Genomic DNA, 26,879 nt, shown 5'->3' with positions numbered 1-26,879 from the left:
AAATCTTTGTTCAGTACTATTTCTTGAGAACTTGTTATGTGCCAGATACTTGTCAAGGTTTTGAGGACCCAACAGTGAACAAAATACCTATTCTTAAGGAGCTTACAGTCAGTCTAACAGGAGGGAAAGATTATAATCAAATGAAATCATCTTGCTAGTGATAATGGTATAAGGAAATAAAGCAGAGTTATAGCAAAGTGACCTGGCCAGGGGCTTCTGTAGGTAGAATGGCCAAGGAAGGCCTCTCTGGAGAGATGACACTGAAACTAAGATGGAGTCAATCAGGACAGTTGAGCAGAATAGCGAGTTGATGGCACCCAAATATCTGAAGGGTTTATTCCAGAAACAGAAGGCCGTACAATGGACTGGGAGAGGAATGAAAGTGCCAGGAGATGGAGTCAGAGAAGTGAAGGCCAGAAGGTGACAGAGTTCAGAAGTTTGGGAGGGGTTTCTAAGTGGGATGGGAAGCAATTGGAGGAGATTAAGCAGGAGAGTGGCATGATCTGAAAGTAAAAAGGGCATCTGTGATCTCTGTGTAGACTGGGAGGGAGTCAGTCACCGTGCAGCCCCTGATGTGACTCTTTTTCCTCAGTTACTCACCCAGTAGAAGCAGGTGCCTTCACTTGGCAACAGAGCAGAGCCTCTGGCAGAGCTCCTTCAGCCCAACTGCCAAATTCTAAAGATAAGAGAGGCCTAAAATGTCAGCAAAACCAGCCAAAATCAGCACCATGCCCTTGGCTGTGACCGTGAGGAAGCAGAAGATGCAGAGGTCGGAAATGTCCCACTGGAGAGGTGTTCTTGGACAAGGGCCCTTGCCTGCAGTTCCCGGACCCAGGACTGCATCTGTCAGTCACCCACCACTGCTGTCATTCCCACCTCGTGGGTTCCTCCTGTCCTTCCTTTCACCTTCGGTTGTCCCCAGAGTGTCCTGAGCCCATTACCTCTTTATCTTCTACTTTCTTGGGCCCCCACTCAGTCCCCAGCCAGAGCCCAGAGTTTCTTTTTAGTGGCCTCACCCTAAAATTCATGTGAAATCTCAAGGGACCCCAGATAGTTAATATAATCTTGGAAAAGCAGAACAAAGCTAGAGGACTCACATACAGCCTGATTTTAAAACTTTACAACAAAGATATAGAAATCAAGACTGTGTAGTCCTGGAGTAAAGACAGACTTTATAAATCAATAGAATAGCAAAGAGCCCAGAAATAAACGCTTGCCTATATGGTTAAGGGATTTTTAACAAGTGTGCCAAGACCATTGAATGGGAAAGGACAGACTCTTCAACAAATGGTACTGGGAAAACTGGGTATTTATTCACAAGCAAAAGAATAAAGCTGGACCCTTACCTAAAACCGTAACTCAAAATAAAGCAAAGACCTAAATGTAAGACCTAAAACTATTAAACGCTTAAAAGAATAGCAAAGCTTCATGACATTGGATTTGTCAGTGATTTCTTGGTATGAAACCAGGGCTACAGGCAATAAAAGAAAAAATAGACAACTTGGATGTCATGGAAAAAAATTTTATTTGTGCATCAAAAGACATCAACAAAGTGAAGAACCAACTCAGAATGGGAGAAAATATTTGCAAATCATATACTATATATCAGGGGTCAGGAACCTTTTTGGCCGAGAGAGCATGAACGCCACATATTTTAAAATGTAATTCCATGAGAGCCATACAACGACCTGTGTACATTATGCATTATCCAATAAAAATTTGGTGTTGTCCCGGAGGACAGCTGTGATTGGCTCCAGCTACCCGCAACCATGAACATGAGCGGTAGGAAATGAATGGATTGTAATACATGAGAATGTTTTATATTTTTAACATTTTTTTTTATTAAAGATTTTTCTGCGAGCCAGATGCAGCCATCAAAAGAGCCACATCTGGCTCGCAAGGCATAGGTTCCCAACCTCTGCTATATATAATAAGAGATTTCATTATCGAGAAAGTATGGAAAACTAAAACTCAGCAGCATAAAACCTAATTTAAAAATGGTAAAAATCGGCCCTGGCCGGTTGGCTCAGTGGTAGAGCGTCGGCCTGGCGGGAGGGGGACACGGGTTCAATTCCCGGCCAGGGCATATAGGAGAAGCGCCCATTTGCTTCTCCACACCCCCCCTCCTTCCTCTCTGTCTTTCTCTTCCCCTCCCGCAGCCAAGGCTCCATTGGAGCAAGGATGGCCCGGGCGCTGGGGATGGCTCCTTGGCCTCTGCCCCAGGCGCTAGAGTGGCTCTGGTCTCGGCAGGGTGACACCCCGAAGGGGCAGAGCATCGCCTCCTGGTGGGCAGAGCATCGCCTCTGGTGGGCGTGCCGGGTGGATCCTGGTCGGGCGCATGCGGGAGTCTGTCTGACTGTCTCTCCCCGTTTCCAGCTTCAGAAAAAATACAAAAAAAAGGAAAAAAAATGGTAAAAATCTTGAATAGATATTTCTCCTAAGAAGGTATACAAGTGGTCAGTAAGCCCATCAAAAGATTTTCAATATCATTGACAGAGGGAAATGTAAATCGGAAGTACAGCACCTCACAACCAGTAGGATGGGTACTATAAAAAATTAAAAAAGAAGAAAATAACAAGTGTTGGAGAGGATGTAGAGAAATTTGGACCCTTCTGCATTGTGGTGGGAATGTGAAATGGTACAGCTGCTGTGGAAAACATTATGGCAGTTACTGAAAAAAATTTTAAAAACTACCATATGATCCAGCAATTCCATTTCAGGGTGTATACTCAGAAGAATTGAAAACAGGGTCTCAAAGACATATTTTTACACCCCTGTTCATAGCAGCATTGTTCACAATAGCTAAAATGTGGAAGCAATCCAGAGTTCATCAGTGGATAATGGAAAAAACAACATGTGGATAATGGATCAACAACATATATACATACAATGGAATGTTATTCAGCCTTAAAAAGGGAAAATGTTCTGTAATGTTCTACAACACAGATGGACCTTGAAGACATTATGCTAAGTAAAATGAGCAAGTCACAAAGAGACAAATCCTGTATTATAGTTCCACTTAACATCAGATACTCAGAGAAGACAAAATCATAGAGACAGAAAGTAGAAAGATGGAAAGGGGCATCATTATTTAATGAGTAGAGTTCCCATTTAATGAAGGAGTATGGATATGGTTGGTGGTTATAGTTGTACAACATTATGAATGAATTTAATGCCATTGAATCGTACACTTAAAAGTAGTTAAGATGATAAATTTTATGTGTGTTTCACCGCCAAAAAAAAATAGTGGGGAAAAAGAATAATTAATGCCCCTGCCAAAGATATCTATATCCTAATCCCCAGAACCTATAAAGGTATTACCTCCCATGACAAACGGGATTTGCATAAGTGATTAATCTTGAGGTGGGAGATTATCCTGGATTATCCAGTGGGCTCAATGTAATCACAAAGGTCATCATAAATGAAAGAGGGGGGCAGGAAAGTCAACTTGAGAAGGGGATTTAAAGATGGAGGAAGGGGCTATGAGCCAAAGAATGCAGCCATTCTATAAAAGCTATGAAAGGCCAAGAAATGGCCTTAGCCGGGTGGCTCAGTAGATAAAGCGTTGTCTTGGTGTGCTGATGTCTTATGTTCAATCCCTGGCCAGGGCACATGGGAGAAGCAATCAATGAGTGCACAACTAAATGGAATATCTAAGTGAAACGAGTTGATGCTTCTCTCTCTTCGTCTTCCTTTTGCCCTCCCCCTCTATCAATGGGGAAATTTTTTAAAAGGCCAGGAAACGAATTCTCCTCTGGAGCCCTCAGAAGGAACACAGCTCTGTTGACACCTTGATTTTATTCTTATTTTTATTTTTTTGACACCTTGATTTTAGCCCAGTGAGACCTATTTTGGATTTCTGACCCCCAGAACTACATTTGATCATTTATTCCACAACAGCAGAATTTACTGCCACACCCACCTGCCCCTATTAGACTGTAACTTTCTCTAGAACAGGTGACTTTGCACAGCACAGGTGGTCACTGTTCCCAGAGCACAGGTATTTTGGCTTTGTGTGTGTGTGTGTGTGTGTGTGTGAGAGAGAGAGAGAGAGAGAGAGAGAGAGAGACAGATAGGGAGAAAGATGAGAAGCATCATCAATTCTGTTGTGGTTCCCTAGTTGTTCATTGATTGCTTTCTCAAATGTGCCTTGACCAAGGGGCTACAGCAGAGCGATTGACCCCTTGCTCAAAACAGCGACCTTGGGCTCAAGCCAGTGGCTATGGGGTCATGTCTATGATCCTATGCTCAAGCCAGCAACCTTGCATTTAAGCTGGTGAGCCCTCAATCAAGCCAGCAACCTCAGGTTTTCGAACCTGGGTCCTCTACATGCCAGTCTGATGCTCAATCCACTGCGCCACCTCCTGGTCAGGCAGTACTTTGGTTTTTTTTAAGTAGAGAGTATCTGTCCAATCATTATGCCCTTTGTGGTCACTCTAAAAATATAAATAATGATATTAGTAGATACAGGTCCACTTTCCAAGATCGCAGGATGTAAGAACCTGAAGCTGAAATACCTCTAAGAAATAATTCAGTTCTCCCGGGACAGTGAAGTTTATATCCACCATTGGGAGAATCAGTGACTTAGCCCTACCCACTCGCAACTGTGCATACCTTGGACTAGAGTTCTCTGGCTTCAGGGAGTTCACACAAGATGCCTCAGGGATTTCAGGACTAAAGGAGTAAACAGGCCCAAATCTAAGAAGCTAGGAGAGCATTCCAGAAGGTCACCAGGACTAAAGGAAATCAGGGTGAATGTTACCAAGCCAGAAATCTGGGGACCAGGGGGAGGACACTAGACAAACCAGGAAAAACAGGGAAAGGATTGTAGTGTCTGGGACTATCACAGCTGCTTTTAGGAGTTAACTAAGGCCTGGCACATAAGTGGTCAAAAATACCAAATTTGAGATGGATGGCACTTGAGTCATGCCCACACAAATTACTACATTTTTTGCCTAGCTCTAACCTCCTTAAAGTGAAGTCGGATTTTCAGGTACTGTACAGGAATGTTAATAGTTTTCCTGGATTGAATCTAGCTTTTAATGAACAGAAATGAATGTGCCAGTAAGATCTCTAGTCCTAGCGACCAAACAAAAACACTTGAAAATCTGCTCAAATTGAGAAGATCTCAAGAGTGTAATATACAGAATTTCAGATCTGATTTTTTTGTATTTTCCATGTATTTTTAAAAGTAGACTTTATAACCCATGTCTGATATGAATAAGGCCTTTTGCTTTTTTATTATAAACATTCAGGCTTAAAGTGATTATAACTGACAGTTAAGACCAACAGAAGCCAGTGGCCTGTTCGTGGACAAATTATCTGTATTTCAGACTAAATCAAAAGTAAACATTCACTGAAGTCCCTTCAGGACTGCATTAGGCCTGCGGAAAGCCAAATGCACAGAGCAGACAGGCCCTTGCTCTCTTCTGCGCCCCGTACTTTAAAATGAATAATTGTTGCCATGAAGCAATATTATATGACTTTTGAACCTTTTCCATCCACATCTGTGGTCTTGAATGCTTATTTAATTGATTTTTATGAATGAACATTTTTGTTTCATTAGGAGAATGTTGCAGAAGATCCTGGGATGTGTTACTTGATAATCTATAATCAGTATTTCCCTAAATAATGGGGTAGAGTGGGGAGAGGGGGAAATATTCTGGTGAGTTTACTTACTTTCTTACTTATATTTATTCTTTTGAATAAGTAATAACTGGAAATTCATGTCATTTAATAAATGCTTGGAAAGATGAAGTATTAAGAAGCTTTAAATGTTAAAGCCATATTCCTAAATATTTGTATGTGAATATGCCGACAATCAGTTTAAAAACAGCACTGGCCTTAAGGGGAGGGGGGAAGTCAGCCTTCTCAATCAGGGAACAAAACTGTTGTCGGCAGCAGTAGTGTCACTCATCCCCAAGGTCCTGAAGCCTTCTGGGAATTAGCTTTAGGGAGAAATCTCTTCTGACTTGTCACTAGTTCTAAAAGGCAGTCAATGCTAAACAAACACAGACCCCTTTTGGAACCCATATAATAAACTCAGACACATTAGTTTCTACTCACGTCTCCAGTCAGGGTCTGACCCCTAACTCCGTGGTGGTGGGGGAAGGAAGGGCCAACTGCCATGAGCTCATAGTGTATGAGGTTCCGATGTGCGTATAAGCAAATAAATATTTCTTAACTTTTTGTTTTTATTGAGTCTCATAAGGTAGAAATCTCTCCATGATGATGCAAGATTACATTACATTGTATACTTTGTTTAACAGTGTTCTTTTTTTTTTTTTTTTTTTTTTTTTTTTTTCATTTTTCTGAAGCTGGAAACAGGGAGAGACAGTCAGACAGACTCCCGCATGCGCCCGACCGGGATCCACCCGGCACGCCCACCAGGGGCGACGCTCTGCCCACCAGGGGGCGATGCTCTGCCCATCCTGGGCATCGCCATGTTGCGACCAGAGCCACTCTAGCGCCTGGGGCAGAGGCCACAGAGCCATCCCCAGCGCCCGGGCCATCTTTGCTCCAATGGAGCCTTGGCTGCGGGAGGGGACGAGAGAGACAGAGAGGAAAGCGCGGCGGAGGGGTGGAGAAGCAAATGGGCGCTTCTCCTGTGTGCCCTGGCCGGGAATCGAACCCGGGTCCTCCGCACGCTAGGCCGACGCTCTACCGCTGAGCCAACCGGCCAGGGCAACAGTGTTCTTTTAATCCAATATTTGACATAAGGCATGGAGAGAAAAGAAGAGGTCATCCTTAAAAGTCCTTGGTGGGCCCCTGCCCGTGCTACTCCCTAAAACCTGTCATCTAATCACTCTAGGTCTCGATTGTGTCATGTATGCAGTAAGAACAGTTCGTTCTCTGCCAACTGTGGCACACTAAGAATGAGATGAAGCAAAAGGTGCGACTATCCTTTGTAGGTCTTGTCATGTAAATGAGAAGACAGTGTTTTTCTGTGTGTGTTTGTTTGTTTTTCTTCTTTTTTCCAAGTGAGAGGAAGGGAGATAGACAGATTCTCGCATGTGCCCTGACCAGGATCCACAACCCCAAACTGAGGCTATGCGTGCATTGGAGCTATTTTTAGCCCCTGAAGCAGAGGCTCCACAGAGCCATCCTCAGTGTCTGGGGCCTATGTGCCCAAACCAATCCAGCCATGGCTGCAAGAGGAGAAGAGAGAAAGAGAAGAGGGAGGGAGAGGGATGAAAAAGCAGATGGCTGCTTCTCCTGTGTGCCCTGACGAGGAATCAAACCCAGGACATCCACATGCAGAGCTGATGCTCTACCACTGAGCCAACCAGCCAGGGCCAAGAGGACGATGTTTTATAAGGAGCTGCTTCCTCTCACATTTTTAGCAATATTGGAAATAGTGGACACTCAGGAAATAAATGTCTACTGTGGTTATGAATAAAACTCTCCTTTGATACAACTAGCAAATTAAAGTGAATAATATAGTCCCTTTGGAAAAAAATAAGTTATGAGTTAGAAAAATAGACAAGATCTAGAAAACTGCCAGGCAGGACTTCCCAATTTTTATTTAGTTGATCTCTTGAGCTCTTCTGGGCAAGTTAATGTGATAAGCTTAGATCTTTAATGCCTCACTCTAATTCCAGATTCCAGCTGACAGGAAAAACAAAAACAAACAAACAAAAAAAGAATGAAAGAAAGAGAAAGAAAAGAAAATAGGGGAAACTGTATTTGTGTTAAAAATAGGGAAGGGGAAAAAAAAAATAGGGAAGGGTGCCTGACCTGTGGTGGTGCAGTGGATAAAGCATCGACCTGGAAATTCTGAGGTCGCCGGTTCAAAACCCTGGGCTTGCCTGGTCAAGGCACATATGGGAGTTGATGCTTCCTGCTCCTACCCCCTTCTCTCTCTTCTCTCTCTCTCTTCCCCTCTCTCTCTCCTTTCTAAAATGAATTAAAAAAAATTTTTAAAAAATAGGGAAGGGTAGTCCCTGGCCAGTTGGCTCAGTGGTAGAGCGTCGGCCTGGCATGCAGGAGTCCCGGGTTCGATTCCCGGCCAGGGCACACAGGAGAAGCGTCCATCTGCTTCTCCACCCCTCCCCCCTCTCCTTCCTCTCTGTCTCTCTCTTCCCCTCCCGCAGCCAAGGCTCCATTGGAGCAAAGTTGGCCCGGGCGCTGAGGATGGCTCTGTGGCCTCTGCCTCAGGCGCTAGAATGGCTCTGGTTGCAACAGAGTGACGCCCCAGATGGGCAGGGCATCGCCCCCTGGTGGGTGTGCTGGGTGGAACCCGGTCGGGCGCATGCGGGAGTCTGTCTGACTGCCTCCCCGTTTCCAACTTCAGAAAAATACAAAAAAAAAAAAATAGGGAAGGGTATCATCCCATACCAGAAACATGAAGACACTTCTTATATTTGCAGATCAGAGCCAGTTAAAGGAAGACACTGAGCAGGGACTTGTAATTCTTCCTCCTAAGAAAAAGCTGTGTCCTGTGAAGGATGTGACTGGCCCTCTTAGAACAGCACTGGGAGACCTGTGCATTGGTGCAAGGGTCAGGACAAGTAGCTGCAGCGGCGGAAGACCTCATATCTTCTCAGATTCAAACCCTGTAGGGAAAAGTGAGGGCTTTTTTCCAAGCATCTCAGCAAAAAAATCTCTTTCCATTCCATTAGCTTCAACTGTGACATGTGGCATCCCTGAACCATGCTGAAAAGTCAGAGAAATAAAATGTACAGTGTACCTTAGGCCTCCACACCCTTGAGCCAGAGTGAATGGCAGAGGTGGTTCCTCAGGGAGAAATCTGGGTGTGGTTTTCAGAAAAAAGAAAAAGGGTGAATGAATGATAGGCAGCCACATTTACTAACCCTGCAGATTCTTGGTCAGCAGATGCTTCCTGTAACCTGAGTTCCGGAGTGAGATGGATGTAGCAAACCCTTGGGCTTTATACTGTTGATTGTAGGAATTCATTTCCCACTGTGTTGCTTCTTCCTGGCCCCCAGCGCTGCCCCACCGTTGCTCAGCTGACTTCCTGGTCATTTGTATGAAGCTCATCCAGCACTTGTTTGTTCTGGGAATCTCTCCCCCACACTCTGTCCTGCTGGTGCTCCTTAACGCTGACACTGAGCCTTCAGAAGGTTGCAGGATCCCAGCAGAGCACTGGATTTTTGAGGCTTCATGCTTTCCTAGTAGCTGCTTCCCCTGAGAAGATCCCCTTTATGTATCCAGAAAGGAAAGATGCTGTTTTTGGTCTCTGAGTCTCAGCATTTCTCATGGACTTTGTCCAGTTTTCCCAGACCTAGAATCTAAACAAAGCAGGGCTACCTAAGCTGCGAAGGGCAGGGGGAGGGGTGGCTGCTCAGCCCTGGCTGCGGAGTGCTGTGTCCACGCAGCATTCATGCCTCAAGGGTCTTGTTCCCTTCTTACACACAGGTGGGTGGCTTTTAACGATCTGCTTGTCTTATTTCATTTGACCTATAAAAATGCTAACATCCTGCCCTGGCTGATTAGCTCAGTTGGTTAAGAGCATCATCCCAAAATGACAAGGTTGCGGGTTTAATCCCCAGTCAAGGCACACACGGGAAGCAACCAAAAAATGTATGACTTAGTGGAACAACAAATGGATACTTCCTCCCCCCACCCCCTTCCTCTCTCTCTCTAAAAGTCAATGAAAAAAATTAAGCCCTGGCTGTATAACTCGGTTGGTTGGAGCATCATCCCAGAGCGCAGAGGTTGCCGGTTTGATTCCCTGGTCAGGGCACACACAGAAGCAACTCCATGTTTCTCTCTTTCACTCTCTCTCCCTCCCTTCCTCCCTCCCTCCCCCCTCCCCCCAACTTTTTCTCTCTCTCAAAAAAAAAGCTAACATCCTTTAAACAGATTTAAAGAATTGGATGTTTCTTTGTCAGGTTACACGGCATATTTGACTATAATCACCAGGATCCCACAGGACTGACAGCTGTTCTTCAGGCCACGGACCTCGCTGGAGTTCTACACATGCTCTACTGCATCCTCTTCCACGGCACCATCTCAGACCCTGGCACCACCAGTCCCAAGGAGAGTTACACTCAGAACACAGTCCAGGTGGCCATTCAGAGTTTACGTTTCTTCAACAGCTTTGCAGCTCTTGACCTGCCTGCTTTTCAGGTACGAAGCATTGGCTAGTGTTGTGTTAACCAACTGCAAGTTCCTGTTTTAGTGTAGATACAATGTGAGATTCTTCTAGATTGGGCATGAGGAATAAACTATGATAAAGGGAATTATAATACCATTTATTAAGTTATTGTCTTCTAGAAACTGTGTTAGATCCTTGCTCTATATGTTTTCTCATTTATTCTCATGACTACCCTGCAAAGTACTATTATACCCATTTTACAGATGGAAAAGCTAGCAGTTAAGCAATTTGCTGGAGATTGCCCGCAGCTGAGCCAGGACTGGTACCTTGATTCTCTGACTCTGCTACTTATAATTCTTCTGTCTTGATTTCTTTAGAAAAATGCATCATTGTCCCATTAACTTTTAAATGTTAAGGAAAGTAATGGTTTCTTATATATACAGAACCAAAATTAGATAAATTGTTTTGATAGATGTGACTTTCTATGGATGATTTAATTGATTTGTGTCCAGTGTAAAGGGCCTGTGTAGTTAAATGTATAAACCCCTGTGAATTTTTATAGCTAAAGAAAGAAAAATTGCTTTATGGCATAACACCAGACTGTCAGCTTAGAAACAGGTTTTTTTTTTTTCATGTAAGAAATTTAATTTTCAAAAACACTGAGCCTTTGGAACAGAACAAACCCAAGGAGTAGATTTTCTCTTTCAGTTTATTAACTGTCAAGTGATTTCATTAAAAAAGTAGCAAACTTGGCAGATGATGAACCCATAATTTAGATGAATTGCTTTGCTCAGAGGGGAAAAGGTTATAGAGACACAAATGCATGAAAATGGTGGTCTTGGCCACTCCGAGAGGGAAGAAACATTTCTGTTTCGTAGCTAATGGCAAATGTGCAATTCTTGTCTTCCTGTTTTTCTGTTAGAGCAGGTCAGTAGGTTGATTGTGTCATTGAATTCAGTATCTTTTAACTTTGTAGAGTTAGTTTATCCATCTTGAGAACAGGAATCGCTTCCTCAAAGTTAATGCTTTTCAGTTTCCCAAGCAATTGAACTAGCTGGTGGTAACCTACTAAGTGGTAACCACCCAATATGTAAAGTTCTGAGCGTTTACAGCTACACCAAAAGCAGGAGATCTCTGCTCTAGAAAATGCCAGCTTTGTCTCTGGGCTGAATATAACATCAGTGTTTCATGAAGACCCAAGTCCATTGTGTTCTGTCTGGAAACAGTTTGGAAACCAGGAGACGCAAATTTTATGTCCTCAGAATATAGAGACGAGCAGTCTACCCATCAGCTAGGTCCAGCTAGAGTGGTTTTCTTCGTTACCAGGCATTATGAAAAGCAAACACCGAAAACCTGCCTCTTAGCTTTGGTTTCATGGGTCCTGTGACGGGATTGTAAGGCTGTGGTGTGCTCCTCACCACAGATAAGCATCGATACTAAGTCAGCTAGCTGTTTCTCTGGATGTCGGAGCCCTGGGCCCCTGCTCTCCCCCAGCCCTCCCGTGAACTCGTGGCCTGACCAGCCCACCCAGAAGGGGCACACTGAGCTCCAGCCAGCCTGCTTCCTAAGTGTCCTTCAGGCACAATGGCCAATAATACTAGAAAAATCAAAGGCTTATTTCTGTATCCCTCATGCCAAAGTAAAATAAAAACCAAGATTTCTCCTCTCCAGCTCCCTGCCATATCCAGCCTGAAATGTATGCCTTACTTGAGCCACTCTTGCCAGAATCAGCAGGAAAACACCAGGGTGAGGAAGAGTGGCACACAGTGCCCCTTCCATGTGCAGGGTCCTGTCCTGGCTGGTTCCAAACAGTCTTCAGCACCTTTGCTCCCTTCTCTGTCCTACATGCAGCTCCATTTTTGTCTGAATTCTTTTCTTCCTGATTTTTTTCTTTTTTTGTCTCTGCTCTGACTCTTTTTTCTTCTTTATTTTAGTCAATTTTGCCATCGCTATTTCTCATTCTCTCTCCAGATACTGTTCCCAGGTGCCCTTTTCCCATTAGCCAGCGCGTGGCCCAGGAAAGCCGGCATGGACCGTCTACTTGGCTGCCACCCTTTTGGTGTCTGAGGCCCAGCACATGTTACTCTGTTACTCCTCACCAGCGTGTGTGGGGGCCCAGATGCCCACAATTTCTGGCATCAGAGCCTTTAATCCATCTACCAGCGATTACCTTATTGCTGCAGTTACTTTTAATAAAACAAACAGTGGAATAAACAAAAACCATTGTATTATGATCATAAATTCTGTGGGTGTAGACTTGAGATGGGGGGCTTGTCGCTGCTGCTCCATGATGTGGAGCTTCCGCTGAGGGCCCGAGTGATGGGAGCATGGACAGAGGGGCAGGCAGACTCAGCTGGAGCTGAAATTACGTGGAGTCTTCTACACGCTCGTGTTTGATACCTGGGGTGACTCCAAGGCAAGGTTCATTCAGGACTGTGGGCCAGAGACTTGACATATAACTTCCCTGTGTGATTTGGGTTCTGAATGGGAGTGTCCTGAGAGGAAGCTTCCAGAAAACAAGGGCTCTGAAAGAACCACACAGAAGCTGCAAGGCATTTTAGGACCTAACCTCAGCAGTCATGTACTTATATATCAACCATACTCTATTTTTATTTATTTATTTTTATTTTTCTGAGGTGAGAAGCAGGGAGGCAGAGAGACAGACTCCCACATGTGCCCAACTGGGATCCACCTGGCATGCTCACTAGCGGGCAATGCTCTGCCCATCTGGGGTGTCGCTCCATTGCAACCAGAATCATTCTAGCGCCTGAGGCAGAGGCCATGGAGCCATCCTCAGCGCCTGGGCCAACTTTGCTCCATTGGAGCCTTGGCTGTGGGAGGGGAAGAGAGAGAGAGAGAGAGGAAGGAAAGGGGGAGGGTGGAGAAACAGATGGGTGCTTCTCCTGTGTGCCCTGGCCAAGAATTGAACCCCGGACTTCTACACGCCAGGCTGATGCTCTACCACTGAGCCAGCTGGCCAGGGCTCAACCATACTGTATTGTTTAAATCAATCCTAAGACTTCCATATCCAAGGGGAGCAGATAGAGGCCCTACCTCTCAATAGGAGGACTGTCACACATGTAGTCATTTTTGAACCATTGCACTTTGTTTAGCAAGCTAAAGCAAAACATCTCTCCACACAGGCTTCCCTGATGTAGATAGACATCTGACCAAGCTCAAGTCAATAAAACACAAATACACATTGCATTGTAAAGCGATAGGTGAGTCTGGGGAAAAAGTACTAACTTTATGATAGATGGGGCCAGAGAAACTCATGATCTAGTTCATCATAACAACTTAGCTGTCCAAAGTGGGATTTCTAGGAAGTATGTTTATAAAGGATAGGAAAAGAGACTTTAGGTACAGCATGGGTCTAACCTCAGAAAAATCTGGGAAACAGTTTATGGATTGCCTGGGAGGATCAAAGGAGCTGAAGACCATTGGAATGAGATCAGACCTGCTGAAAGGTCAGACAGGACCATGTCAGTCCCAATGCAGAGCTGGTGCAGGGAGGACCCAGATTCTGGCAGCCTGACCCTGAAATGTCACTTTCAAGTCATATGACCTCAGACAAGTCATTTGAACCGTTAAGACTGAGATTCTGATCTGAGAATAGAGATTAAAAACACCTAACTCACAAGTCTGAGAATCAAATGGGATTGCGTAAGGGACTGTGCTAGCTAATAGCACATAGTAAGCCCTTGAGAAATGTAGACTCACTCAACTTGTGACGTTGAAGAGTGTTGAGTCAGAAATTTAAGTGGCCCTAGCCAGGTAGCTCAGTTGGTTAGAGTGTCGTCCCAATACACCAAGGTTGCAGGTTTGATTCCCAGTCAGGACACATAAGAAAATCAACCAGTGAATGCATAAATAAGTAGAACAACAAATCAATGTTTCTGTCTCTCTTCCTCTCTCTCTAAAATCAATAAAGGTTAAAATTAAAAGAAAAAAGTTAAATATTACATGCAGTATGCCTAATGCTCCGCGCCTGACTTCAAAGCCAGAAAGCTGGTGCTGATTTTGTGTGAGAACTCATTATGTAGTAGTAACAGGTTATCCATTAGAATATTTTCCTAGCTAGTTCTATTTTATTGTATACTAATGAGGCTGTCAAAATATTTTTCTTCCTTCAGCAAAGAGTGTGATTTCACTCTGAATTCACATTGGCACAGATGACCCTGTGATCCCGGATATTGTATATTGCGTAGTCTGACATTTTTTACAATTGAAGGTGGTCTCAAGAAACAAATCAATGTACTGACTAGGCAATTAATTCTGGCTAAAAAGGAAATATAGGTTCCTTGAAAAATTGGTTTAATTTTTATATTCAAACTTACGTGTCCTTTGACCTGCTCTTATCAGTGAAGGTTAAACAGAGGGCACTGGGTCACAGCATGCTGGACGCAACTAATTAAATAAGGGCTGAGCTGAGAAGGTGTCACTACTTGATTTAAAGGAGCAAAGCCCTCCTGAAGTCTCTTTGGGGCCTGAAAAACGTTTTGTCTAAGGGCAATGAAACTGAGACAGAAGACACTTTTCAATTTAGCAGTGATTCTGCTCTGGCAGGACTCACTACAGGAACTATGTTTCCCCCACTGTTAGGCAAAGTGCATTCATTGAAACTTCCAAGCTGCCATGTATCTGACCTGCATCAAGCCGGCCAAGACCTCAAATCAAGAGATGAGTTTAAAACACTGCCTTTTCCCGCAGCCAGTGGTGGGGCTTCCCTCCAGTGTGGGCTGCGAGCGCCTTCTGTGGGCTCGCCTCTCCCCTTTGCCCTCCTGTCGCTCTGTCTGTTTGACATGTTTATTAAATAGAAGCTCCGGGCTGTGCAGACAGACCCTGCCCTCCTCCCGCATGCCCCCTACCCACAGCCCTGGGCCTGTCTGCAGCAAGGGCCCTGGAGGCCTGAGCTGGGCCTGCTTCTCATGGTTGGGTTTTCTTACATTATTTTGGGTGCCCTGGGTTTATAAAGCTTTTAATTTGCATAATAACTAGTTGTTATTTATATTTCTTTTCTATGTGAACGTAAGTAAATAACTTGAATTGTATTTGTGTCCCTGTGTACAAGAATATATTTCCTCCTTCAGGAAAAAAAAGTATTGGAAGTTAACTACATGTTAGATTTACAGGTGAATTTTTGTATTTTGGTATTTTTCATGGTGAGACTATTTATACAATGAGAAAAAAGAACTTACTTAAAATGGAAGAACTAACCATGCTATAGGTGTCTTGATCTATGTAGTACAGGCATTTGGTCTGCTATGATATATTTTCTGTTCCTTTTCAGGTTAAACATTGCATTTATTATAGTCATTTGTAAATGCAGGAATCACCAAGCTGAACTGTTAAGCATTGCGCTCTCGACACTGTATGTGTTTTTCCGGCCCCGTGGCAGAAAGTGCGCAGGGCCCGGTCTTGCTTTGTTGTCAGCAGCCCTGGCTCTCCCTGGGCAGTTCTAACTTCTCCTTGTCTTTGCCAGTCCATTGTAGGGGCAGAGGGCTTGTCCCTTGCATTCCGGCACATCGCCAGCTCCCTCCTGGGCCACTGTAACCAAGTTTCCTGTGAAAGCCTCCTTCATGAGGTCATTGTCTGTGTGGGCTACTTCACTGTCAACCACCCAGATAACCAGGTAAGAGGCCCTGGAAGGTTCCTGAGACTGCTCCTGCAGCGATGAGAGTGTGAGGTATCGGCATGAGAAAAGGCAGGCTGGCCTGCTGGAACCCATCTGTCCTGTGTGAGGCCCATTAACAGGCTCCAGGGAAGTCTGGAAGTCTCTGACTTCTCTCCAAAGAGATTTGATCAGCACTAGATTAACACTAGGGCCTCCTCTTAGAGCTATAAATATAAAATATTTTTAATAAAATATTCTTAAGCCACACAGAAGTACCTGCTTCCTTACCACGTGGATTCTGATGCTCTATCCATAAGCTTTTTTGTTTTGATGAGGAAGAGTGCATCTTTCAATTTGGGTCACTTTGCAAGAAGTACTAGAGTCAAGTGCTGTATGACACTGCTGGCTCTTGGCCTCTGCCTGGTTATCTAGATGCCACCAGGTGGTATTGGATGGGGGTCTGAGAAGGCAGGACTTGGGGCTCTTCCGTTGTGTCACCAGAGTAGTTTTGCTTTCTACTCTTGATTATTTGGTTTTTGAGCAAGATTTCATTTGTAACTAGGGTTCTGCTGCTTTTAGAAGTTGGGAGATCTGTGCTCCAGATTTTGTGAAAAAAATAATAAAGCATCATATTTCATTATATTTTTAAAACCAGAGTTATGGCTACTGTGGCCACATGGCTCAGTAGATAGAGCATCAACCCAGTATGTCAGAGGATGTGGGTTCAACCCCCAGTTAGGGCACATAGGAGAGGCAATCAATGAGTATGGAACAACAGAGTGAAATGAGTTGATGCTTCTGTCTCTTTCTTTCCCTCCCTTTCTCTCTCAAGTCAATGGAAAAATTAAAAACAAACAAAAAAGCAGTTACGGCATATATAACATATCAAATACTAATTCCTGACAACCTCGTTTATCTATCCTTTTTATACCTACTTTTTGTTATAACTGGAAGTTTGTACCTTTTCCCCACCCCCCACCCCTCTGAATATTTTTACATAGCTGAGGTCATACTGTATATACATTCATGTCCTGCTTTATACACTTAACCTTATATCAGAATTATTCTTGTGAATATCATTTTTAATGTCTGTATGGCTTTATCTTATATAGACGGCTCATAGCTGACCTAACAATTTCCTGTTTTGTTTACTATGTTGTGACACCTGCACTTGTAAAGAGGCAAGTGATTCATGTGTGTACAATTTCATAGCAAAAAATTCTGTTAACCTCAAAAATAAAACCACTAGACTGACTGGGCAGTGGCACAGTGGATAGAGCATTGGACTGGGATTCGGAGGACCCAGGTGCGAGACCCTAAGGTCACCAGCTTGAGCGCGGGCTCATCTAATTTGAGCAAAAGCTCACCAGCTTGGACCCAAGGTCACTGGCTTGAGCAAGGGGTTACTCAGTCTGCTGTGGCTCTATGGTCAAGGCACATATGAGAAAGTAATCAATGAACAACTAAGGTGCCACAACGAAAAACTGATGATTGATGCTTTCATCTCTCTTTGTTCCTGTCTGTCCCTATCTATCCCTCTCTCTGACTCTCTCTGTCTCTGTAAAAAAAATAATAAATAAATAAATGAAACCACTAGTTATTTTACCAGCAAGAATGTATTTATGTGGGAATAGTAGAGAATTGCAATTCTGGATAAGCATGCTGTAGCAAAAAACTATAGGTAAGTCCAACACACAACAGAGGAAGGTTACTTTATAGAGAAAAGGGAGGAAGCTGGGAGGGATGCTTTGAAGAAAAGTCCATTTGAGCCTGACCAGGTGGTGGCATAGTAGATAAAGCGTCGGACTGGGATGCAGAGGACCCAGGTTCGAGACCCCAAGGTCGCCAGCTTGAGCGCTGGCTCATCTGGTTTGAGCAAAGCTTACCAGCTTGGACCCAAGGTCACTGGCTTGAGCAAGGGGTTACTCAGTCTGCTGTAGCCCCACAGTCAAGGCACGTATGAGAAAGCAATCAACAAACAACTAAAGTGCCACAACGAAAAACTGATGATTGATGCCTCTCATCTCTCTTTGTTCCTGTCTGTCTATCCCTCTCTCTGACTCTCTCTCTGTCTCTGTAAAAAAAAAATTAAAAAAATAGAAAAGTCCATTGGAGGAGAGTGAGAGTGTAGGGTCATAATGCTTCTCATTGGATGAGCTGCAGGGTTTCCATTGGCTGGTTTGTTGCTGGGCAAGGAGAAAATCTTCCTTCCTCTTGCTGGTATGATAGAGATGCTTCTTGCAGGAAATGCAAGATCTGTGCTTATGTTGCATGGTGGTAGGTGAGTGCTCCTCCTTCAGGCCTCCTGACTCCATTGCACATGGGGGTTCTTAACTGCAGCAAAGTTTATGGATAGTTTCAAACTCTGCTTAAACCAACTGTGTTGTGATGAATTACTGTACTAAGAATTGTGTGAGGTTTCAGAGTTTTTCTGCAGTTGCTGGATCACAGACTTATCCTCTCCTATAGATAAAGCACTTGTTCTCAGTGTCTCTGGGCTCACCAGAGAGACTGGGAAATGGGATTGGGAGAACCAGTGTTTGCAGATGGCATGTTAGAACCACTCTGGACCTGCTGGAAGAGTAATGAGTGAGTATGCAGGGGCAAGAAAGCACAAATTAAATAAGCAACATGAGGAGACAGAGATCTTGTGGCGGGTCAGGTGGGGTTTGGAGATAATTGTTGAGTTGTGAGCTTACTGTGAGGAAGAAATCAGGAAGGTGAAAAAAGCCAGACATTCTATTTTGACCTCTTACCTCCCAGAAGGATTGAATACTAACGTGGATATCCACTTCTGATTGGGGAAAGGTCAGAGAAGTCAGTTCAGCCCTAAGGCTGAAATGTTGTTGCTGAAATGCAACAATCTCTGAGAAGAAAGAATAGGATAAAAAGAGAAGAAAGCAGAAATTGCTCTAAATGAGAGTAATTGTCAAACACTGAAATACTGTACCTTAGGAGATGTTGTTTCTTAGCATAACCCCTGATATTTATAGAATTCTTTGTAATAGTTTCCCCATCTGTTGTCTCTTGGACCTCATTAGCCCTCAGTGAGCCTGGAAGTACAAGAATTACTCTGCCTCATGTACTGGTAAGGAATCGGGACTCAGAGAGGTGAAGCCACCCCCAAGATGACATAAGAACCACTAAGACAGGGACTAGAACCCAGACCTTGCAAAGCTCAACCTGGTATACATTTCATTTCATGTTGCTTAAGAAAATCATACATATCACAAGCCCCATCTACTGGTTGGTGATATGTGAAGTGGGGGTAAGATAGAGAAGATGATGCCAGTTTACCTAGACACATTAAGAAGCTGCCATTCTGCAGCTCCATGCTGATGGGAAGCTTCTGGGACATACTGTACCTGTGTGCCTGACTCAGGAGACTAGAAGGTGTGAACACGTGTGTTTTATGAGCACCAAATGGACCACAGTCCAGGAAATAGAAAGCCTAGATTTTAGCCTCAGCTCTGTCACTAGCTGTGTGATCTCAGAGAAATCATTTCCCTCTTGGGGCTTGAGCATCGTGACTATACTAAGAGGTAGATTACTGGAAACGGATAAGGGTGATGGTTGCACAATATTGTGAATGTACTTAATGCCACTGAATCGTAGGCTTAAAAAATGGTTAGAATGGTGAGTTCTGCCCTGGCTGGTTGGCTCAACGGTAAGGTGTTGGCCCGGCGTGTGGAAGTCCCAGGTTCAATTCCTGGTTAGGGCACACAGGAGAAGCGCCCATTGGCTTCTCCACCTTTCCCCCTCTCCTTTCTTTCTGTCTCTCTCTTCCCCTCCCGCAGCCAAGGCTCCATTGGAGCAAAGTTGGCCGGGGCACTGAGGATGGCTCAGCCTTCGCCTCAGGCACTAGAATGGCTCTGATTGCAATGCAGCAATGTCCCCCTGGTGGGCATGCCGGGTGGATCCCGGTTGGGCGCATGCGGGAGTCTGTCTGACTGCCTCCCCACTTCTAACTTCCAAAAAAACCCAAAAAAACAGAATGGTAAGTTCCATGTTAAATATATTTACCACAATAAAAAATTTGTGTGGTACCAGATGATCTCCCCTCTGAGCTCTGTGATATTTTGAAGGCTGAGATTGGAACCATTGATAGGCCAGCATTCTGATTTCCTTGGGACTCCAAGCATCTTGTGGGTTATCAGACCCTCCTGTGCTGCTCTAGGTTCTGTCAGCTGCAGATGGCTTCATGAGCTGCCTGCTTGCTCCATGGCCACTCATCCTTAAAAGCCAAATGCCCCTTGTTCCCCTGTTCATAGAGGGGATAAGCATAGACTTACAGGCGAGATGTCAGGTGCCTAGCCCTGTGATGCCATCTCGAGCCCACAGCTGTTTTATTTGCACAAAACACTGTGCCCACTGCTTGTGGCTGAGCTCTGGGCCCACTCTGCTGCATTAGAGAGCAGGAGAGGGGGAATCAGCTCAAGCATGCCAGGATGATAACTGCTCATGTCCCGCGAAAATTGGGGAGTTTTCACTTGATCTTAGCCAAAAGTCCAAGAAGCAATGGGGAGGGGAGAGTTTTCTATAACTAAAAAGCTGGTTGTTTATTTTTATTCTAAAACCTTGTTTTATTAAATTCCCTTTATACTCCCCCAAACCCAATAATTCTCCAAATGAATATTTGCAGAGGGGATGTAGTAAGTGCAGCTTCAGTCACAGATGATGCAGCCTTCACCCTGGACAGCTCTGCATTATCTCATCCAGTTTTCTCATATCACAGGTGGAGAATCTGAGGCTTAGAAAGGAAAAGGAATTACCAAGCAGGACTGGCAGGGCCCTGCCTCACTTCTGTTCTTATGAAAGTGAATTTCTTTTTTTTTTAAGTGAGAGGAGGAGAGATAGACAGACTTCCACATGCACCCTGACCGGGATCCATCTGGCAGCTTTTGTCTGGGGCCAATGCTCGAATCAATCGAGCCATTTTTAGTGCCTGAGGCTGATGCGCTCAGTCCAAGTGAGCTATCCTCAGCGCCCAGACAAAACGTTCAAACCAATCAAGCCACTGACTATGGGAAGGGAAGAGGGAGAGAAGGGGGAGACAAAGGGGGAGAGAAGCAGATGGTCACTTCTCTTGTGTGCCCTGACCAGGTATTGAACCTGGGACGTCCATATGCCAGGTCGGTGCTCTATCCAATGAGCAAACCAGCCAGGGCCGAAAGTGAGTTTCCTTAGACACCTCTCTAAAACAGAAGAATTTCAAAGAAGTTATAGTGCTCAAGACATGTAGTGTTTCTGTATTATTAGTCAGAAGTCACTTTAATTCCCAGGCCTGTTTGTCCACAGGAGAACCTTTGTTTCCTGTGTGGAAACAGCTTGGGTCTTTATCATTTGGGCCATTCTGAGCTCCTAATGCAGCCCATGGCTGCGTCATCAGCTCACTGCTTTGCATAAAGGATTGGTACCTTGGTCAATCTATTAACTGCAAGGACGGAGCCCCTTGATACCAAGGGTGACCTCAGCAGACAAACCTGGATAGTAGAAGTAATGCCCCTATGAGATGGAACCAATCATCTCTTTCCTGTAGGGATGCAGTTTCTAATTAAAATGTCATGTTAAATCAAAAGCTTCCTTGTATTTTATTGCACTTTCAGAGCTCTTTCTAAGTTTCTTCCCATTTAATTATTATAATGAACATAATTAGTATGTGCTGTGAGCCCTTCACTTTATTTACATTTTATATTGGATAATTAAATGTTGCCTGATAATTAAATTAACTCCAGTGACAAATGATTTGACTGCCTGCATATTGCCGTATGGGGAATAAGCACCTTTGCATATTCATTTTAAATAGTGACTGACTTTTTCATTTGGAAAGACCCCATAGATTGCAGCTGTCAGAGCACAAATCTCTTAGGAGAGTTGAAGGGAAGGGTCCCTTTGACCCGCCGTCCCCAACAGCTCCTCTGTGGAGAAGTTCATGCCCGTCAGGTAACCATCTGTTCTGCACATACCAGAGGCTCCTGCAGGCTTCTGGGGAGATCAACACAGCAAGTAAGCGGGACAGTGAGGCTCTTGCAATGAGATTTGTGCTGAGCTGTGACGTGCATTTTCCAAGTCTTTTGTAATTTGGTGATTTAGCCAGAAAACGCAAGCATTAATTGACTAAAACAGCGGTTCTCAACTCATAAATAAAATATGTATTTCCGATGGCTTTAGGCGACCCCTGTGTTTTGGTCGTTCGACCCCCGCCGGGGTCGCGACCCACAGGTTGAGAACCGCTGGACTAAAACATCCCTAAATCTGTTGTCCTCACATCTGCCGATTCCCTGGAAAGGAAAGCAGGTCTGTTCCGGGTCATGCACTGTCGATGCTGAAGGAGGCAGAGCTGTTTTCAGAGGGGCTCAGCTTTCTAGAGCCTGATTCCAACTTTGAAAACTTTCAGAGGCAGCCTGATTCCTGCTCAAACATTCTTACTTTACTCTTTGCTCTTCTCAAAGGCCTCACTCACGCCCATTAGGTAACTCTCAGCCCTGTCTACTGTGGATGTCCACTGTGGGCTCAGACTGGGAAGTCCAGCGTCCACGGCCTTTCTGTTCTCTGGGTGAGTGCGGGCAGCTCATTCTGTAGCTGTCACACTGGCATTCGGCTTTCTGTACTTTCTCTTTGTGTGACACATATAGTTCCTTTTATAAAATAAAAATAAAATGCCCTGGCCAGTGGCTCAGTGGATAGAATATTGGCCTGGCGTATGGACATCCTGGGTTCAGTTCCTGATCAGGGCACACAGGAGAAGTGACCATCTGCTTTCCCCCCTTCCTTACTGCCAGTGGCTCTATTGGTTCGAATGTGGCCCCAGACACTGAGGATAGCTCCATTGGAGCGCATCAGCCTCAGGCACAAAAAATAGCTCGGTACTCCAGCATCGGCTCCTGATGGGGTTGCCAGGTGGATCCTGGTTGGGGTGCATGCGGGAGTCTGCCTCACTATCTCCCCTCCTCTCACTTAAAAAATATATACATTTCCTAATTAAAAATAACTTTTGCTCAAACATTGACTTTAAGACTTTTAGTGAGTGACCTGGCTGCTATTAGAATGGAGAAATTTGCCAGTTAGCAGTTTTGGCTGATTATAGTAAAAGTCACCCATATCACAGAATCCAAACAGACAATTTTTACCTCCCTCATCTTCGAACACAAAGGTAGTTCGAAGTCCCACATGCTTATGGCAGGTACCTTTTTTTAAAAAGATTCTTTTTTATTTTAATTTTTTTTTTATTTTTACAGGGACAGAGAGAATCAGAGAGAGGGATAGATAGGGACAGCAGACAGGAATGGAGAGAGATGAGAAGCATCAATCATCAGTTTTTCATTGTGACACCTTAGTTGTTCATTGATTGCTTTCTCATATGTGCCTTGACTGCGGGCCTTCAGCAGACCGAGTAACCCCTTGCTTAAGTCAGCGACCTTGGGTCCAAGCTGGTGAGCATTTTGCTCAAGCCAGATGAGCCCACGCTCAAGCTGGCAACCTCGGGGTCTTGAACCTGGGTCCTTCCGCATCCTAGTCCGACGCTCTATCCACTGCGCCACCGCCTGGTCAGGCGGCAGGTACCTTTTTTACTGCATAAACCACCTGAGAGGTTATTGGGAGCTCCATGCTGGGCCATGCGGCTGCCGTGCCTGGGTTCCCTGGAGCAGATGCAGCCTCAGCAGGAGCCCGCACCTCCCAGGACCATCGTTGACCAGGCCTATGAGTTTGTGGTACCTGACTGACGAGGGGCCGTTCTCCCTGACTCCTGACTCACCACGTTCACGCAGGCCCTCCTGCTTGTGGACAGTGCAGCGGTAGTGAGGGGGCACTGACTGGATTCACATCCTGAGTCCATCTGCACGTGAGCTTTTGAACTTGATCTTTAATGGTACTAAACATCAGATACCACAGAGGACAAGAACATAAGGTCTGAAGTCAGCGGGCTTGAGAATCCCTCTGCTGTTATTACTATGACCTTGGTCGGGTTACTACTGCACATGAGCCTCAGTGTCCTCGTGTGTGAAGTAGGGGGTCATGATGCCACAACCTCCCTGGTGCTTGTATGGAGTAAGTGGGACAATACGTGGCCTGACTCGTGGGGATGCTCAGGAAGGCAGCTGTCATCACAGCTTTATGGCACCAAACAATACACCTGAGTCACATGGGCCTGAGATACACAGGGTTGTACAGATAAACCGTCCCTACCTTCACCAGCCTTCTCAGTTTCTCAGGCTCCAAACACTCCAGTAAAATACTGTCATGAAATCCAGCATTAAAACTGTGAGTTTGGAGTTTTCCTCCTAGAATAAAATTTAAAAAATAATAATAATAATTAAAAAAATAAAAATAAAAAACTGAGTTTGAAAGCTAGCCACAGGTTTCTCATTTGGGAGTCCACTGAGCTGCTTTGGCAGTGGCTGTGAGACCGAGCGCACGGATGAGAGCCTACTTCAGCGCAAGGGGGTGGGAAGTTAATCATCCCCTTCAGAGCCCCATCCCAAGATGGCAGAGCCACAGAAGACGCACAGGGGAAGCCGTCCGCACCTCCTCCCTGGGCACTCACACCCCAGTCCTCCGAATGAGGCTCAGGTCGGGCGTGCTTATGCCTCAGCCATCCTTGCCCACTTGAAAAATCTTCAACTAGGACATCAGATGTGCACAAGAAAGTGAAACCAGAAAGACTATTTTGTCAAAAGTGAACTCCTGACCAGTGATAAATCTAATTGTTTCTGGGCCTGCCTTGGTCTTCAGTCGTAGAAGCACCTTCTTTTAATAAACCCCTGAAACAGACTACAAACACTTAATCTGTAATCACAGAGGAAACACAGCTCCTGAGATAGGAAATGCTATCTCCTGGGTCACAAAAGCCGACTGCCGTTGAACAGTTACCAGTGCAGCAGTCAGGGTTGCTGGGTCCTGCCCCAGTGGCAGAGCTGTGTGACCCTGGGCGAGTCACTGCCCCTCTCTGGGCTTTACTTTCCTGTCTGTGAAAAGAGTCAGCTCGGTGTTCTGAGCCCTTCAGCTCTGATAGAAGAAGCATGTATGTATCTAAGACAAAGTGGGAGGTCATGGCCAAACCAGCAAAAGTAGGTAAATTTAATCATTTTCATTTCTAAGTGCAGCAGTCACAGAGCCCCTGTTCTCCTTTCTGTTCCACAAACAGCTGGCAAGCCCACCCCACCCACCTCAGGCCTTTGTCCTTGCTGCTTTCTCCTTGGAGTACTTTTCCCTCAGAAATCAGCAGGCTTTCGGGGACTTGCAGAGGTTGTTGTCAGGGGTCATGCTCTCAGAGTGGCCTCCCCTGTCAGCCCCACAGTCACTGTTTCTTCTTTACCTTGATCTATTTTTTTATACGTATATCACCCACCCCCGACATTGATTTATTTATGCCGTCTCCCCACTGCCACCCAGCCCACTGGAATGTGGGTACCCAGAGAGCAGTGCCTCGCACATAGTTACCTGGTAAATATTTGTTGAATGAATGATTGGATGTTAAGATGATACATCATTCCTTAGACATGATACTGCAGAAAAGGTTAAAACAGCCCCAGATTTTGAAAGGTACAGCACTTCTGTTTTATTGACTAAACCTCCTGAACTGACTTTTAGCTAACAATTTAAGAGCCATTTCTTTGGCACAATAAGTTATTTATCTTTGAATCTATTCTAAAAGAAGCTTAGTTTTGTTTTTGCTGGAGCCAGTAGTTCTGAGAACCAACGGAAACTTCTGTTTAATGTTTGGCAAATCCTATTTTGAGAAAACAGTGCTATATGAAAGCATGGTTCATGTCCCAGCCCTCCGCTCGTGTGGGTGATAAACTTGGGCAGGTTTTCCTGAGTATCAGTCACTTTCCCCAGGTATAGGACGGAGACAAGAAGTCCCAGCTCATAGGGTTGTTGTGAAGATTGAGTTATCCTTGTTATAGAGGTCCCAACTTTATTTGACTCTTGACTATGAGAGTGGATGCCTTTGGGATCTTTGCTTACCAGGTTGGTGGCATTGTCACAGAAAATTTCTTATTATGACTGAGATTTTTTTTAAAAAAAAGCTTTTTGGCAGGTATATACCCACTTTAAGAAAGCACACTATTGGAGAATCAACACTTAAAGACTCCCAAATCACCATATTATTTATTTATTTATTTATTTAGTATTTTCATTTATTTTTTTAGGTGAGAGGAGAGGAGATAGAGAGACAGACTCCCACATGCACCCTGACTGGGATCCATCCAGCAACCCCCATCTGGGGCCGATGCTCAGATCAACTGCGCTATCCTCAGTGCCCGGGGCTTATGCTTGAACATATTGAGCCACTGGCTACAAAAGGGGAAGAGAGAGAGAAGGGGGAGAGGGAGGGGAAGAGAAGCATATGGTCACTTCTGTGTGCCCTGACCAGGAATCAAACCCAAGACATCTACACACTGGGCTGACACTCAATCCACTGAGCTGACCGGCCAGGACCAATATTATTCATTTTAATAACAAGTTTTCTGAAGGCATTTTTTTTTTTTTTTTTTCATTTCTGAAGCTGGAAACGGGGAGAGACAGTCAGACAGACTCCCGCATGCGCCCGACCGGGATCCACCCGGCACGCCCACCAGGGGCGATGCTCTGCCCACCAGGGGGCGATGCTCTGCCCATCCTGGGCGTCGCCATATTGCGACCAGAGCCACTCTTAGCGCCTGAGGCAGAGGCCAAGGAGCCATCCCCAGCGCCCGGGCCATCTCTGCTCCAATGGAGCCTTGGCTGCGGGAGGGGAAGAGAGAGACAGAGAGGAAAGCGCGGCGGAGGGGTGGAGAAGCAAATGGGCGCTTCTCCTGTGTGCCCTGGCCGGGAATCGAACCCGGGTCCTCCGCACGCTAGGCCGACGCTCTACCGCTGAGCCAACCGGCCAGGGCCTCTGAAGGCATTTTAAACTATTTTTCTTAAATCCCTTAGGGAACCTTTCTTCTGTCCCCAGATGCTGCACATGTTGTCAGAGCCGCTGTCACAGCAGCAGTCAGTGGGCCGGTCACTGTTCTCAGGCATTGGGGCATTGATAGCATTTCTAAAGCTTGATGAGAGAACATGGGCTCTGAAACCAGGCGACTTAAGTTCTGTCCCAATTCTCCCACTAACCAGCTCTGCCACCTGGGCAGACCACTTAGCTGCCAGGTGCCATTTCTCATCTGTAAAATATGATAAAGCTGGTAATACCTTGTGGGGCTGTTGTGCAGATCCCTG

At 45.1% G+C, this 26,879-nt stretch overlaps 1 protein-coding gene across 4 annotated transcripts in view; it reads left to right on the top strand.

The window, feature by feature from the left end:
- Nucleotides 1-26,879, top strand: part of SCAPER (S-phase cyclin A associated protein in the ER) — a 312,151-nt gene that overhangs the window by 267,901 nt on the left and 17,371 nt on the right. For all 4 annotated transcript variants that reach the window (XM_066354622.1, XM_066354624.1, XM_066354623.1 and 1 more), the window contains 2 exons: nt 9,855-10,092; nt 15,543-15,692. In XM_066354622.1, coding sequence (XP_066210719.1) covers nt 9,855-10,092; nt 15,543-15,692 — 388 coding nt within the window. The remainder of the gene's footprint in view (nt 1-9,854; nt 10,093-15,542; nt 15,693-26,879) is intronic.

This window comes from Saccopteryx leptura, chromosome 13 (assembly GCF_036850995.1).
Source record: "Saccopteryx leptura isolate mSacLep1 chromosome 13, mSacLep1_pri_phased_curated, whole genome shotgun sequence".
In the NCBI taxonomy this organism is placed as follows: Eukaryota; Metazoa; Chordata; class Mammalia; order Chiroptera; family Emballonuridae; genus Saccopteryx; species Saccopteryx leptura.
This window is presented reverse-complemented; position numbering and strand designations above follow the sequence as displayed.